Source organism: Zymoseptoria tritici, chromosome 18 (genome assembly GCF_000219625.1).
Source record: "Zymoseptoria tritici IPO323 chromosome 18, whole genome shotgun sequence".
In the NCBI taxonomy this organism is placed as follows: domain Eukaryota; kingdom Fungi; phylum Ascomycota; class Dothideomycetes; order Mycosphaerellales; family Mycosphaerellaceae; genus Zymoseptoria; species Zymoseptoria tritici.
The window spans coordinates 206,752-222,099 of NC_018201.1; the positions used below are offsets into that span (position 1 = coordinate 206,752).

A 15,348-nucleotide genomic window follows, 5' to 3' on the forward strand; every position below is an offset into this window, starting at 1 on the left:
CACCCAGGGCCACCAGACCTCCTCGGCCTATTTGGTCAACAGCCTCAACCCCTCGACAATCTTGCACGCCTCCAACAGTCCCGAGGTGCTTCCAAATGTGATTCCACCGCTGTAAAACGTCCCGCCGGCTCGACCTCTTCCGGCTCCATCTTTGAAACAGACCAAGGTCCACTCGTGCCCTTGCACCAGCAGCAATGGCAGAACCGGGATCTCCACGACACCGCCATCCTTTCTGCCGTATGCGTCGAGCAACTGTCTGAGTCGGATCACCTGCGCCTGCGCCCAGATCGAAAGCTGCCTCAATCCCTCGTCGCTACTGGCGGTCGTGGAAGACTTGGTCTCGATGCTGAAGGCGATGGCGTCGAATTCAACCGGCGTATACTCGGTCTGGTTGAGGTGGACCTGGCGCTCGACCAGCACCGCCTTGAGATCCGGGGGAATGTCGAAGGCGAGGCAGAAGTCCACTTTGCGAGCATCGCCGCCGGCGGAGAAGACCGAGGGAGGGAGCGCGAGAGGGGATATGGTTGCGGTGGTGATGTTCTCAAACCGAAAGTCGGCGTCGAAGCGCGAGTCCACCAGGGAGGCCTCTAAAAGAGGGTGATGCACCGCCGAGTTCCACGCGGCCTCCGAGGCACCCCGCACGCGATGCTGTTCGGCCTTGCAGACCAAGCGAGCCAGGTGCTGACGATCGGGAGCCGGCTCGCCGGCAACATTGACGTCTTTGAAAATCGTCCGCAACACGTGTGCGTCGTGCTGTGGCTTGCGGGTTTGGAGAGCTCGACGCTATTCGGGGTTGTCCTGGGATTTGGGCAGAATGCGCCGATTGTCCCGCACGCCCTCCATCTTGTCGACCAGATCCAAGACATCCTGGGGTGTGTCCTCGCCTAACACGGCCAGCGTGCCCTGCGCGACGGGGTAGAGTGCAAATGCGCGCGCCGCTGCTTCTTTCTGGGGGCTCGCCGACCGTCTCGACGCCTTGCTGCTCCTCGCGGATGTCGACGACGTCGCATCGTCAGCCATCGAACGTTTGTTGCTCCGATCATCGGGACGGCGGGGGGGAAAGTTGGGCGCGGAATCGACGAGCGAAAGGTTGGTTCGAGAGATGGGCAGCTGGGAATGGAGGAGAGGAGGTGGTTGTTGCAGTGGTCGAGGGGTGACGTTGACGTCGACGTCGACGTCGACATTCTCCTCATCCTCGTCGGCGGGGATGAGGAGCACGTTGTCGTCCTGCTTGTTGAGCGCCCGGCGTTTCTTGGGCGTGTTCCGGTCGGCGTTGGCGTCCATTTCGGCGAGAACCCGCTTGTGACGGTGACGCGCCGGTGGCAGTGATGCTGCTGTCGTAGTTGTGGTGGTGATGGTGGTGGTATCGACACTGTCCTGTACCCACCGCGCAATGTCAATGTAGGACGGCATAGGAAAAGGAAAAAGGAGAATCCGTCGGCTGAGGTGGAGGTGGAGGTGGTGCTGCTCGTGCTCGTTGGAAGTTCAAGATGTTGAATGTTCCATTGTGACGGCTGGATCAGTTGGCGGGGCGATCCGCTCCAGTCTTACCTACCTAGGTTAGGTCGGTCCCATCAGCTTGAATTGAAGCTAACCTAAAGGAAAGGGCTGATCGGACTCGGCTCCGCTCCGTCACCATAATGCTGGAAGTACATTGCTTTTTGGTTTCTTGGGACTCTGGTTCAGCCCCACTGGATATCGCTTGCTCGTCAACTTTTGCTCGTCAGTCCAAGCCAGCCCTATATACACAGAGGAAGTGGCAGTGAGTAGTGTAGGAAGTCACCAACACCAACATGTATATGGAAGTCATGTCGAAATGTGGTGACTTTGAATGTCACGTGGCTTGAAGACTCGGAAGGTGGAGCGCGCTGAGAAGGAGGCAGATCTTCACACGTCACACGTCGAACCCTTCACACGCCGTCGACACTTACAACACGCCCACCACTTTCAACACGCCGACCACTTCACACTGCCGACACTTTACACTGCCGACCACTTTACACTGCCGACTACTTCACATCGCCGACTACTTCCCACCGCCGACCACTTCACATCGCCGACTACTTCACACTGCCGACTACTTCACACTGCCGTCCACTTCACACTGCCGACTACTTCCCACTGCCGACTACTTCCCACTGCCGACTACTTCACACTGCCGACCACTTCACACTGCCGTCCACTTCACACCGCCGTCCACTTCACACCGCCGTACCTCGCCGACTTGGCCGGAGGTGGTGAGATCGACAAGTCCTTGGACGCGATCGCTTCGATGGTCGAGGGTTTTGCTAATGGGGAGGAGGTGGGAGAGGAAATTGTTAAGGAGTTGCAGAGGTTGGAGGAGGGGAGTGAGGAGGAGGGGAGTGAGGAGGAGGGGAAATAAGGAGGAGGGGAATGAGGAGGAGGGGAATGAGGAGGAGGGGAATGAGGAGGAGGGGAATGAGGAGACTACCATCGGCACTGGAGCTTGGAGTATATCTTGGCGGGGTCTGCGTTGCGGGTCTTCCCTTTGCTTACGCCTATCAGTACTGACCTTGTTCGCGGATCACAGCTTCATGCGTGTCTACCTGGCGCCGCGTCTTTTCAACCTATCGACGACGGTCAGGCTTTTCCTCCTCGGAACAGCCACACGATGAATGGATACGACCAAGGTACTGTCCGCCGCGGAGGAGGAGGAGGAGGAGGAGGAGGAAGAGGAGGAGGAAGAGGAGGAGGAGGAGGAGGAGGAAGAAGAGGAGGAAGAGGAAGAGGAAGAAGAAGAGGAGGAAGAGGAAGAGGAAGAGGAAGAGGGAGCCGTTCTCCCAGGGCAGCGCTCGACGGCAAGATCAAAGTATGTGTTTCACGTCCCTTGAATGCTAATGCGTGTTTGCACCAACTTTTGAACAGAATCTTAAGCGTACCGTGTCCACGAGCTTTCTGGACAAGATGGCGGCCATTAAGGGAGCAGGAGGAGGAGGAGAAAAGGAGGAAGAATCGCCGACTCGCCCAAACCCTGTCCGACGCCATTACCCGTCTCGTATGCCGGATGGTCGATCGCTCCAAACGAATCCATCGCTCCGTCTCCCAGCGTTGTCCCTCACATCCCTTCTCCCACTCCTCGCGATCCAGCCGACGTCTCCTTCGACGCTGATGATGGGGATGTGGTGCATGGAGTCCATCATTTCGTCGAGGGCGTATTTTGACGCGGTCGCGGCTTGGGAGGGAGGGAGGAGCACGGACGGGGTAAGTTGATGGTGAGTCATGATGTTTTTTCTTCTTTTTTTTCTCTTTCGTTGAGGAAGGAAATTCACAGCAGCAGGCTGGCTGGGTGTTGTTGGTACGCAGGAGGGAAGGGAAAAGATAAGAAGTCGGTCTGGATGGTTTTCTTTTTCTTTCCCGAGTTGATTAAGATGGGTGGTGGTGGGGTGAGCATGAGCAAGTGAGTAGTGTGTGTGTGTGGTCACGTTAAGGACCGGTCGGGATGTCGCGGGCGTGAGGCGCCTTGCCTTGCCTTTCCTTTCCTTTCCTTTCCTTTCCTTTCCTTTCCTTTCCTTTCCTTTCCTTTCCTTTCCTCATCACGAATCGTCTGCACGGCGTAGGTGTCCCCTTTTTTCTTTTGCCGCAACTACGACGAAGCTGGCAAGGCCTTGCAAGGTAAAGGCTACTCCTCTCTGCCGCCTAGTAGTAGCAGGGGTGGAGTTCTTTCCGATTCTCTCCATCATTAATTGCCGTCAATTTGACCCAACCTCGGATGGAATACGCCCCGGTCCACAACCCGTTTCCCACTCATCAATCCAACGATCCAAGCTGTCTCGGAAGGAAAACCCCCCCAACGCCCGTTGCAATCCGTCGTCGTCGTCCTCCGCCGCCGACGATTATCCTCAATCGCCGCTTTCCGGCCCAAACTGGACCTCTCCAAAAACTCGACTTGCCACCGCCGGTCGACTCCGATCCTCGACCCCCATCCGTGCATCTATCTACACGCTCAGGTTCCTGCTCCCTATCGCATCCCGCACACCCCAGAGCTCTTGATCCTCCTTCTTAGCCTCATCCTCCTCCCCCTCCCCCTCCCCCTCCTTATCCGCCAACGCCCTCGCGTCCTCCTCCGCATCCGCTACCTTTCCAGTACGCGCCTTGTCCTCCCACGCCACCGTGCCAGCTGCGCTGCGCGACACCGAAAGCACGATGTACCGACCAAAGACGCACGTAAGGTTGAGGAGGACTAACGGTTCGGCGGGGGGTGTCGTCTCCGGGTGGAGGTGCTTTAAAGGGCTTCGATGAAACCATCTCAGGGCGACCCGGAAGCTGGCAGCAACTACTTGGAGCCACGGACGGACTTTTTGAGCATCTCCCAAACTTGCGCCGCCTTGCGAGAGAACAGAACGTTCGTTACTCCCGCAGTTTTTATCGAGAGGATACATGTCCACCTGAGATGTTCTGCGAGGGTTCTGGACCTGGACACCGCCTTGCGCAGATAGAAGTGTCTGTACAATTCGGCAGGTCCTCGCTAATATGCTGCGTCCTTGCTTTACCGCTAATGCATATGCATCTGGCTCCATCGTACCACAAGGCCCTGCCGCAGATCGCCGGAGATCTTCCAGGCGGTAGATGAAGCACGGGAGTATTTTAATAATATTCCCGAAGAGATGCACTGCGTCGGATTGCTGCTACTCTTCCCGATCGGATACGCCGCCTGGGACTACGCTTTACGACCCCGGACTGATGTGGAGGAGGTATGAGGTTTGATGGACTGCGGCGATGAGATGGCGAGTTTGGATTGAGAGCTCGTGATTCGAGGACCGCAATTTCGAGGACCGGGATTCGACTTCATGTTGTAATATGCATTATACCGGCCGATACCAAGCCGTTCCCTCAGCCGCTGTGCCACGTTGTGCTAACGCGAGCGATGTTACTGCATGCTTATTTATAGACTTCTCTCCCAGAAGCCGACAAGCGCAACCGATGGTTGCCGAATAATTATAGGTGTCCCCTTCTTCATTCGCAAGCTACGTCCTGTTTTGTACACTCCCACTTACATATTCTGGTTCGAAAATCCACGTTCTGTAAGGATTGCGATTGCTCTCGACTTTATAAGAGTTCTGTCAACGGGAAGCGTAACGACCAATGTTCGTGGGTGTGTTCTTGAGAAGGTCCATGTCGAGACGACCGGCGACGTCGATGTTCCTATACACCGTCTCCTCTCCACTAGGCTCCGCTCCCATCCTCCTTATCAACCCTTCGCAACAAAAGGGGACTTCCCACCGTCTCCTCCGCACCCCAGTGCCTTGCAAAACCTTAATATCCCACATCGCGACCTCGGGCCTCTCCTTCCGCTATTACCCTCCAAGTCATCTCCGCCCGATATCCTCCGCTTGGCGGGTCGCAAGTCGGACAAGATCCTCAGCAGGTTCCGGGACGAGTCATGTGACGGGATTGGGGTAAAGCGACTTTTCAGAATCTGGTTGGAGACCTCACATCGATATCGAGATTTCGCTGCCGACGCCGGTAATCCTGATGTCCCAATGGTGGAAAAGTGTAGCCGCGCCGGCGAGAAATGCCTACGAAAGCTCCCGTGAAACAGCCTCGATGCATCTGTACGATGCAGCATAATTGCGCCCACCGACAAGTTACAGAGTCAGGCTCGCGCGCGTGCCTCCCCAACAACAACAGTCCGAAGAACGATGCTGTGGCCCAAGATGCGGGCGAAGCAGGAGGCTTGGGAAACGAACCAGATCCAATGGCTACGTACAATCCGGTGGATTGAGGTCTGCAGGTCCGGGCGCCGCCACGACTCTCCGTGACAGTGGATGGCCGGAGATCTGCCCTTGACTTCGGGAAACTTGGCTGGGAGTAACGAGCCGTGGTCGGACTCATTGGCAGAGTTGCTGTGTGCATAACGGGAGAGAGTCATCCAGGCTCGTAGACGCCGAGGGTGTTGCCTCGGGCGGCATCGACATCGTCATAGAGGGTTCAGGTGGATTTGGGGAACTCATTCATTCGGGGGGTTCTCGGCGACGACTTGGGCGTCGAGTTGATCGTGCGACATGGCTGAGAACACGCCTCCGCAGCAGAAACGACTCCAGGCATCGTCCCGCGCCGTCAGTGTCTCCCTCTTCTGCACATCCAGCTGCGCGTGCGACTGCTCTCATCTCTGTCTATGCGCCTGGCGTCTCGAATCTTGAGCAGGATGTCACCCACCGCTGATGAGCAGGATGCCCTTCCGGTCGGCCAGCAATCGGCGAATGATGTGTGCGACGGTGACGGCGTTGTGCCAGCGATCCGGGGACTCTGGGACCTTGTCAGCAGGCAGCCAGTGATGAGATGCCGAAGTAAAGCGCAAGCCACTGTGCCGGAATACGCCTGCCTGGATGGATCGAAATGGCACTGCTGGCCTACTGCAAGCCAGAAAGCGTATTGTCCGCACGAATCGAACCATCGGCAGCAGTGGCATGTTGTGTCTTTCCGGCAACTCCAGGCACTGCGATATCAGATCCGTCTGATCCTGATATTTGCTCAACCTCACCCTTCCCGTCGTCCTTCTTGTTGGGCCGTCTTGATCGGCGCTCCAACTTCACGGACCATAGTAGAGGTCATGACGAAGCTGCTGGGCAGATCTCGAGCGTAATGCCTGACAGCCGTAGCGTGCTTTAATTCAGGTTGGCGGAGGAGGCGTCCGGCGGCGAGTTGGGTCGGGGTCCTGATCTAGTATCATGCATTAGTCCATAGTGTCTTTGCGTTATCGTAAGGCTCACGCCGGCGGTGGACCGCGCATAGGTGAGGCATACCCGCCTCTTTCCAACCGCCAGTCGGTTCAAAATCTGGCGACCGGTCGCGATGTCCGACGTTCCTGGTGGCAGCCGTCGCATGACCGTGTCGACGACCATGAACCCTCCGCCGTCTTTGCTCCCGAGCCGGCTCGAGTGACGTATCTCACTCAGTGCGCCGGGCGACAGCAGGTCTCTGCCAGGTTTGAAGTCGATGTGTGCGCCAGGCAGTGTATTTTCTAAACTCCTATATGCCCTGTTCGGTTTCCTTCCTGTCCCGCCGTGCTGTACTGATAAAGCTCCGCCAACTGCTGCGTCTGCGCCGAAGATGGTCTCGGAGGTAGGACGTGGAGGAGCAGAACAATTTCGGCTTCGGGGAGCTTCAGGGCGGTGGAGAATTGGTGGAGTGTTGGATTGCGAAGTTGACAATAACGGAGGACCATGAGGCCGAGTCGATGTGCGGAGTCGGCAGTGATTTCGAGAATAGAAGAAGCGGGCGGGGGTGGTAATTTGTTTCGGGGCAGTACTAACATGCGTTAAGGCAGTGCTGGTATGAGCATTCAAGGCGTGGCAAGTGTCGTTCGCTTTGAACAGGTCCATCGTTTGGTGATACAGAATTTGACAGAAACCACGTTGCTGGACATCGAAAGGAAGCGAAGACCTGCCGCCGAAGATCAAGGCGTCGGCGGCGTGTTGAAAGTCGCCGCCGTAGATGGTCGGAGCGGTGAACTTGTGGAGGTCGACGGCAATGTGAGGACTGTAGTCGATAAAGCGTTGGCGGATGGTTCGGGACTGTTAACGGTCGAATTTGATAGCTTCGCGGTCACCGTCGAGGTTGTTGGCTAGGGTACGTTGGAAGTAGTGAACGCTGTCGACGTTGTATCGGGGGAGCACAAGGATATCCATTTTGGACAGGAGGGAGGCGGTCCAAGTTTGATAGGCGTCCAGTTTCCCGAGGAGGGCCATTGCTGCTTGGTTATACCGCGGCAACATCGGGTGGAGCGCCTCGTCTTCCTCCTCCTCCTCTTCCTCGATGGGAAGAGACCGCACTACGCTACGCGAGTCGGAGATTTGATAGATCGTTCCACCGCCGGCGAGGCACCGCGTCAGGAAGGCTTTAGACGCGGCGGCGCGGAGGAATAACGTGGGGGTGAGGATAAGGTTCGGAGGAGAATTGCATGATGGATGGACCGAGTTCGAGTCGAGCTCGACGAGTGCCAAAAAGCGCAGGAGAAACCGGACAAAGATGACGTAGAAGAAAACGGACACTATGGAAGCTCAACAGCACTAAAACATTAGGAGCAGCGCAGAGACCGCGCAAAGGAGATGGAAGAGTCGAATAGAATGCAGAAACCTCGTTACCGTAGCTGTGGTAAGAATGAAGTCGGTCGCTCGCTCGAGAGACTCTTTTCCGGCATTGGTGTCGTACCAACCATCACATCTTTTCCGCCATCTCCTACGACCAGCAGAACGGAATCGGTCGCTACACTCCCCCTTGCCCGTTTGCTAGGCATCGTTCCTTGGGTATCTGACCAACCTGGCCTTTCGGACCTTGTGCCGGCAAATGGCGAAGCGAAGGAAGATGCTCTGCTCTGCGCAGCAACGTTTAATTCATCGAATTTACATCTCATTCAGTCCTCCTTGAATGCTCCTTTGAACATGACCCAGAGCAGTCTACGAAGAAATCGATGCATAGCTGTGTTGAGCTTAACGTCTCTGCCTCACAGCCAAGCACACTGTCCTCCCATAGATCGTGCACCGCTGCGATACACCGGCTGACTTAAATCGCCTCGACAGACAACAACTCCCCTGCGTACTCGGAGCTCCGCGCGGCAATGAACCCGGCCAGACGTTGCATATGCCTCTCCACTACCTTGAGGCGGTTGTGGGGCATGGGAACTCGGCGGGCTTCGAGCTGCTTGAGCTGCAGCTCGAGACGAGTGACCTCATCTTTGATAGACCGGTCTTCTGGGCATTGAGAGGCGAGACGGCGTTGCGACTCGAGATATGACTTGCATGAGTCCAGTCGCTCTTGGCTGTAAGTCTTGCCTTGGTCCGGTTCGTTGTTGGATCCGACTCGGTCCAGTGCGGCGGAAACGACGGAAGCGATGAGAGCAGCATCGACGAGGAGGGCATTCGCCAGAGCAGTCTTTTCTCTCAGAGCCTTGCAAATCGCTTGGGTCTGTTCGCGAAGTCGACGGAGGTGTAGGCCCGTGACACGACCGCGGGGTTGAGGGTCGGTGGGTTCGGAGGCCGGGGAGACTACCGAACCGCTAGATGGCAACACATCGGCGACAGATGTCAGAGCGCTGTCGGTATCGAGATCGGCATCTCCACTGGGAGCGACCAAAATCTTCAGCGCGTGTTGCCAGATTGGAGGGTAGGTGGTTGTACCGTCGGGAATGGGTCGTTGTGCGCAAAGGCATGTCAGTCCGGCGACCAGTGACCAGCTTCCGGTGCATGTAGGTGTGAAATCGAGCGCCTTAGGTACTCCGTCATCGTACTCGGGGAGGTCTCGTTCGAAAGCCTCTTCTGCATCGAGCGCGCTGGGGTCCAAAACATAGGTGATGCATACCGGGACCTTTCTCCGACAATCCACGTATGCAGCAGCGACTCTTCCGCCTTTGTTGGAATAAATGATGCAGGTGCGCTTGGCAAAGGAGATTCCGGCGGTGTCGTCCAGGTCACGATATAGGACTGTCAAGTCGTCTTCGGGCCCATCACCACCTACCAGAGCCGAGACGGCATTGAGCCACGCTTCGAGCTCGTGTGGGAGTGGCGGGGAAGTGGGTGCAGGCCGGGCCTCTTGCAGTTGTTGGGCGAGACGTCGCTTTGCGTGACGGGGATTCTCCGACATGCCATCCGGTTGGCGCTTGTTGCTCATGCGCAACATTCGATCGCTGGGGTGGTCCGTGGGGGTGAAGGCCGTTGGGGTGGTCGCAGCGGCAGACTTCGAGGGGGAGGGGTTGGGAGGCTTCGCACGTATCTGAGGCAGCGCCATGTCAGTACCATCGCACAACACGGCGGTCTGAGTGGTGAGCTTTGAAGCGTACGAAATGGGTGATGGTGGGGTGCGGCGAGGTGAAGTGCGGATGGCTGGCCGAGTGGTGTAAGTGAGGAGGCGGCGGTGGTGGGGATTGGGGTGGTGGCGGTGGCGGTAGCGGTGATGCTGGTGGTGATGAGGAGGATGTAAGTGAAGGAGGTTTTGTTGTTGTTGATAAAAATGGGCAAGACCTACGTACCTGACGCTCGACAGGGAGGGCAGTGCGGGCCGCTTCCGGTTCCGAATCCGGATCCAGGTCCGGCAGCTCGAATGATGCATTCCACAAGTCGTTGTCGATTCCGTCTCTCATATGCGGAGGGGTCTGTAAGAGAGCACGTCCGTTCTCGATTGAGAGCGACACTTCCTCCTCCTCCTCCTCCTCCTCCTCCTCCTCGTCGTTCTCCTTCACCACCTCATTGTCCTCCACCACCTTCTCCTCCACCCCCTCTTTGTCCTCTCCCAGACTGTCCTCTCCCAGAGTCGAGTGGCCGACGTTGTTTTCCTTCTCATGGTCTCCCAAAGTCGATCCGTCCTCGTTAATGTCATCTTCCTTCGCTTTGCTGCTGTCTCCCGCAGTCAAGTCGTCGTCATGAACTTCTTGCCCGTGATCTCCCGCACTCAACTGCTCCTCGTCGTCTTGCTGATCATCCTGCTCATCCTCATCCTCGTCTTGCTCCTCATCCTGCTCATCCTCATCCTCGTCTTGCTCTTCATCCTCATCCTCATCCTCGTCCTTGGACTCCTCGTCCAATCCCTCAAGCGCCGTCTCTGCATCCTTCGCTACCCACTCCTTGTCCGGTTTGACGTTTCGCGTCCTCCTGGCCCCCGCCCTCCTCTCTCGCTGCGCGACCTTCAACCTCCACAGCGCTTTCTTCCGCGACCGCAACTTGATAATCAGCGTCCTCAAGCGGTCCATAAACTTCCTACTTGTGAACATGTCTCCAAACATGGCGTACACGTGCAGTTTGGGAAACTCCTTCCCCCAGCCCATCGTGCTCGCGAGCGATGTGGCGGCCTTCGTCCAGCCATCTTTCGCATCGACACTGAGAAGATCCTCCAAGCGCTTCGCGTCTGCCACTCCCAGCTGATTAACTACATCGCTCTGCGCCCAGTAGTGCGTGTCCGTGTCAACCACCGTAGCCTCCTCCCACCACCACGCACGGAACACGGCCAGCGGCAGTCCCGGGACGCTGATCGCCTGTCGTTGTATGTGCGCTAGCGTTGTGGCTCCTTCATTTTCCTCGCCAGAGTCCTCTTGATCGAGGAGTAACCGGATCTGTTCGCGGCGGTCGACCTCGGGTTTGCGGGGTGGGCGTTCGCTGACAGGGCTCCGACGTCGCAAGCGAGCCATGCTACATGTGAGAGGGTGAGGTCATGGAGAGGGCGAGGTCGTGGAGAGGGCGAGGTCGTGGAGAGGGCGAGGTCGTGGAGAGGTCGTGGTGACGGTGCGGTCGTGGTCGCGGTGAGGTGGAGGTTGCGGTGAGAGTGAGGTCGTCGTGAGCGTAATGTCGTCGTGAGCGTAATGTCGTCGTGAGCCCGAATCTGATGATGATGTCGCAGCACCGCAGCACCCGGGAAAACTACAGGAGCATCGGAGAAATTATCGCGGCACTACCTACTAGTCTAGATGAAGTTATCTCAGCATCAAAGAGGTTATCGCAGCACTGAAAAGGTTATCGCAGCACTGGAAGAGTTATCGCAGCACTGGAAAGTTTATCGGAGCACTGCAAGAAGTTATCGGAGCACTGGAAGATTTATCGGAGCACCGGAGGGTCAGGTGTTTCTTTCAAGTCTCCCACCGCCGTCTTGAAGCCGACTACGAGAACATTCATTTTGCACTGGCATCGCAGGAAAAAAACAGGAATTATATGCAAATCTTCAGTATCTCGGACATGGACGGCGATGTGAAAGAGATTGTCAAGAGTAGATCTCACTGTGATGTGTTGTTGAAATTTCTCGTCATTCCTTCTTCCTACCCAGCCTCTGGGTCCCGGCAGAGTGGTCATAATCGGAGATGCCGCGGATCTCGATCTCACCTGCATTGGTGAGCTGATACGTTCGAGCAAGCAACGAGCTCATCGTGGGCATCAGGGGGTCTTACCGACGACGTGTTGCGAAGGATTCTGCCGAGACTGCAGATCTCAGAGACTGCAGACAGACCACGGATGCGGAGGGTTTCGGAAACGGATGAACTTCCTATTTCCACCCGGGCATCTTTGCTCTTCGATGCTGCGCGCAGGCAGCAGGCAATTTCTTCATGCTCGACACCGATCTACTGCATCGCCTCGGGAGAGGAGCGGCGGCCAGCCAGCATTTCTTAGCCAGAAAGAGGTTCACGCATCGACCCCCGGTCCTGCATTGCCGCAGACTTGGCCAGCGAGGGCCACTCGGCATCATCAACGGTTCGGAGTTTGGAGCAGCGATCACTCGAACACAAAAAATGCCGGAACACACGAAAGCGCCGCCCTCGTCAAGCGGCTATGCGCGCCCATCTCAAGCATCGGCAAGACTGAAGCGGATTCTCAGCGGACAAGCCATGGATCGACTCGAGATTGTCGCCGCCGGGGCGTAAAAGCCGTTGCCCGACGTCCGGCAGGATTAGGTACCATTTTCGAAGGTTGGGAGGAGCCCACTAAGCCTTAATGGAGACGGCTGGGATCTATCAGCATGAACGCAGCTTTGATCATAGGATTTGGTGGGCGCGAGGAAGAGTTTTGATAAGGGAGCGGTGAAGAATAAGGAATCCAGGAGGCAGTCGGGGAGCGATGGTCGAGAGAAGATAATGTCGGTGGTAGGAGGGATTGAACTTCCGAGTCGAAGGCGGAGCATGACGAGAAGTTTTGTTACGAATACGGCGATGGAGGTGTGTGTGTGGGAGAGAGGATGGCGGCTGGGCCATGGCTGCAAGTCGTGGGCGGAACAGACCGGTGCGAGGAGCAGCTTGAGACACCACCAGCACGGATTGCTTTCGAGTGCCCGCAGCCTCGGGGAGGGAGCCGAAAACCGTCCAACGCATGTGTTCCCGAATACCGAATCCGCGAAGCGAAAGTAGACCAGCAGCTCTCGGAGCACAACGCAGCACCCATCCTGTGGAACCTCTACTGTCGCAAGTCTTTGGGCACTGAGAATCGTTGCGGCCAAACCGACGCAAGCATTTCGCAACAGCACAGCGGCGGCGATCTCAAGCAACAGTTAAGCAACATGTATGATTCAGATTGCTCCGGCAATCCGAGAATCCAAGGAGAAACACTCCTCGCCCAGTGCGGATCATGCGAGCGAACCGCATCCGACCATCAACAAGTACGAAGAGCATCAGGTACAGCCGAGCCGGCTTTTCAGTCCATCACCCACGCATTGGATCCTCAAACGTTGGAAATAAACATTGGAAACCAGATGCCTCTTGCCCACGGACGACATCTCCACCTCGTCCTCCTCGTGAGCTTGCCTGCTGTGTCCGATCAGCTTGCTGTCGCGACCCCCTCGGGACAGGCGCAAGGCCAAGGATGTGGGAGCAAGAAATCGAGGAGCTGGAAAATGGCCATCTTCTCCGACACGACACGGAAAGCGAAAGTGGATCCTCTCGCTACACAACCAGTCTACGCACGTCTCGGATCCAGCGCCTCTCCGCTTGCCGGCCGAATGGCCCCAGGTGTTCAATCTCTTCGCATTGCATCTTCGCGTTGCAGACGTCGGTTCAATGCACTGAAGCTGCGGCGCTGAGGCTGATTTGCGGGACGGTCCTGCTCAACAAGAATTTGATCGCTGCCCACTGGTTGCTTGCTCAATCGAAGGCGGCCCAGTGGATCTCCGCAATCTCTTATGGAGAGCGTCGAGGAATGTGATTAGACCACGCCGCTCCTGTGCCAAGGTCGTCCGCGCACAGCGACTGCAGACTGGACCGTTTGCCAGATGGCGGGCGCCATGCTGTGCCGTCCATATCCCACGCAGGTCCATCAGGGATCACTGCAGTGGAAGGATTGCAAATGGATCATGCCAAGTTCGGAGACGAAATCCGCCGTGTCAATCCTGAGACTGCACTAGCAAGCTCCACCACCTTGACTAATGATATATGACTACGGAGACCAGGCTTGAGACCGACTTCGACAGTTAGCATGTTGGGAGCCAAAGTACGATAATTTCCATGCACTCTTCTCCGATCGCGACGAGCAGCTCGAGACATTGTACGCCATGCAACAAGGCGAGCCTGAGCTTATCGATCTGGCTTTCCCAGAGAAGAAAACAGATGCCCGGAAGAATTGGCTGGAAAATTCTGCACCAACAACGTACTCGACATGTGGATCCACCGTCACAGCCATCCACAGAAGACTCGCCAGGGATGCGCATACTCAAGCGTCCTCCCGCCTCGCAGAGCCGTCCACTTGGAAGGACTTAGCTGCATTACGGTAGGGGTAAGTCGATAGATAACGACGTCGCTGCATGGCTACTAACCCGTTTCGCCGGACACCATTGGACCCGAGCACTACATATCTCTTCGTCCGAGCATACTGGAGTCAAGTGATCTTCGGCGCAACCTCGATCTCGGCGACGCCCAGAACTGGAGGACGCAATGTTCGATTTTGAAGCATTGGACGAGGATCGAAGCAGAACGAGCGGGAACGCCAACGCCAACGCCGCCAGCAACCGGAACACTCCTTGCCTGGAATTATCCATAGTCACAAACGATACTGCCCGTCGAGTTGGAAATCAGATGGTCTTGTTTTTTGCAGCATACTTTGTCGTCTGACGGCGTCGACTATACTCTTCTAGCCGCGCGAACAATACACGGAACATATCTGCTCTCTTCAGCGCAGCACTCGCTCCAGCTCGAGCCTGGTTCCGCCATGCTCCCGGAGTCCTCAATTACTCACATCCGGGCAAGGCCACGCATTTACCTAGTAGCTATCGCCACATTCAGTCTCGTCACCGGTATTCGGATTGGTAACACTCGACGTACTCTAACGGCTGAGACCACCGCACGACTTCCGTCAGCCTCCCGTCTCCATCTACTAACCCCTCTCCCAGAAAAGCGCTGTCTAGTCATGCCTCCCGGACGCATGCCAGCCCAGCAACTCTCTCCAACTCCATTAAAACGGAAGTGTCGCCTTAAAAGCTGCCACGAACCCAGCCAACAGTGCCAGCATCCATGACGACTATACCTTTTATCGCAACACCTGTGGTGCTTGCATACTTTTATTGGAACACCCCTGGTGCTTGCATACTTTTATTAGAACACTCCTAGTGCTTGTATACTTTTATAGCAACAGCACTGGTGCTTGCATACTTTTATCGCAACACCAGGTTTGCTCCGAGAACTTTGTCGCAGTTACTTGCCCTGGTGCCGGGATGCTTTTGGAAAGGCAGGATCGAGGCTTTAAAGCCATGATTACAAATTCACTATCATGGTTTTGATTGCCTATCATCGCCGTTGAGATACCGAATTACTGAGCACTGCGTTGTCGGATTCTCACCATGCTGTTCTATGCATCCCCTTACTCACTCTGGCTTGTCGGTCTCGAGGGCAGCACTCTTCCTCACCAACTTGCACTCACCCCAGCACAAAAT

General features: G+C 56.3%; 5 protein-coding genes across 5 annotated transcripts; 2 read left to right on the forward strand and 3 right to left on the reverse strand.

Annotated features, from left to right (window-relative positions):
* Positions 1-27: 27 nt before the first annotated feature.
* Positions 28-1,284, reverse strand: MYCGRDRAFT_97877 (uncharacterized protein; the record flags this gene model as incomplete). The annotated part of the gene is made up of 2 exons (XM_003847075.1): positions 28-783; positions 835-1,284. 2 exons carry the CDS (start codon positions 1,282-1,284, stop codon positions 28-30), a joined length of 1,206 nt encoding a protein of 401 aa, XP_003847123.1.
* Positions 1,285-1,831: 547 nt separating this feature from the next.
* MYCGRDRAFT_97878 (uncharacterized protein) lies at positions 1,832-2,894 on the forward strand (the record flags this gene model as incomplete). Its single annotated transcript, XM_003847040.1, has 3 exons — positions 1,832-2,363; positions 2,606-2,830; positions 2,887-2,894. The coding sequence occupies 3 exons, from the start codon at positions 1,832-1,834 to the stop codon at positions 2,892-2,894; spliced, it is 765 nt and encodes a 254-aa protein (XP_003847088.1).
* A 1,062-nt stretch (positions 2,895-3,956) lies between these two features.
* MYCGRDRAFT_97879 (uncharacterized protein) lies at positions 3,957-4,538 on the reverse strand (the record flags this gene model as incomplete). The annotated part of the gene is made up of 1 exon (XM_003847074.1): positions 3,957-4,538. The coding sequence occupies one exon, from the start codon at positions 4,536-4,538 to the stop codon at positions 3,957-3,959; it is 582 nt and encodes a 193-aa protein (XP_003847122.1).
* A 1,833-nt stretch (positions 4,539-6,371) lies between these two features.
* On the reverse strand, positions 6,372-11,137 carry MYCGRDRAFT_97880 (uncharacterized protein; the record flags this gene model as incomplete). The annotated part of the gene is made up of 7 exons (XM_003847073.1): positions 6,372-6,374; positions 6,559-6,681; positions 6,765-7,500; positions 7,726-8,011; positions 8,277-8,335; positions 8,561-9,912; positions 9,986-11,137. The coding sequence occupies 7 exons, from the start codon at positions 11,135-11,137 to the stop codon at positions 6,372-6,374; spliced, it is 3,711 nt and encodes a 1,236-aa protein (XP_003847121.1).
* Positions 11,138-12,669: 1,532 nt separating this feature from the next.
* Positions 12,670-13,506, forward strand: MYCGRDRAFT_97881 (uncharacterized protein; the record flags this gene model as incomplete). The annotated part of the gene is made up of 1 exon (XM_003847041.1): positions 12,670-13,506. One exon carries the CDS (start codon positions 12,670-12,672, stop codon positions 13,504-13,506), a length of 837 nt encoding a protein of 278 aa, XP_003847089.1.
* Positions 13,507-15,348: the final 1,842 nt, after the last annotated feature.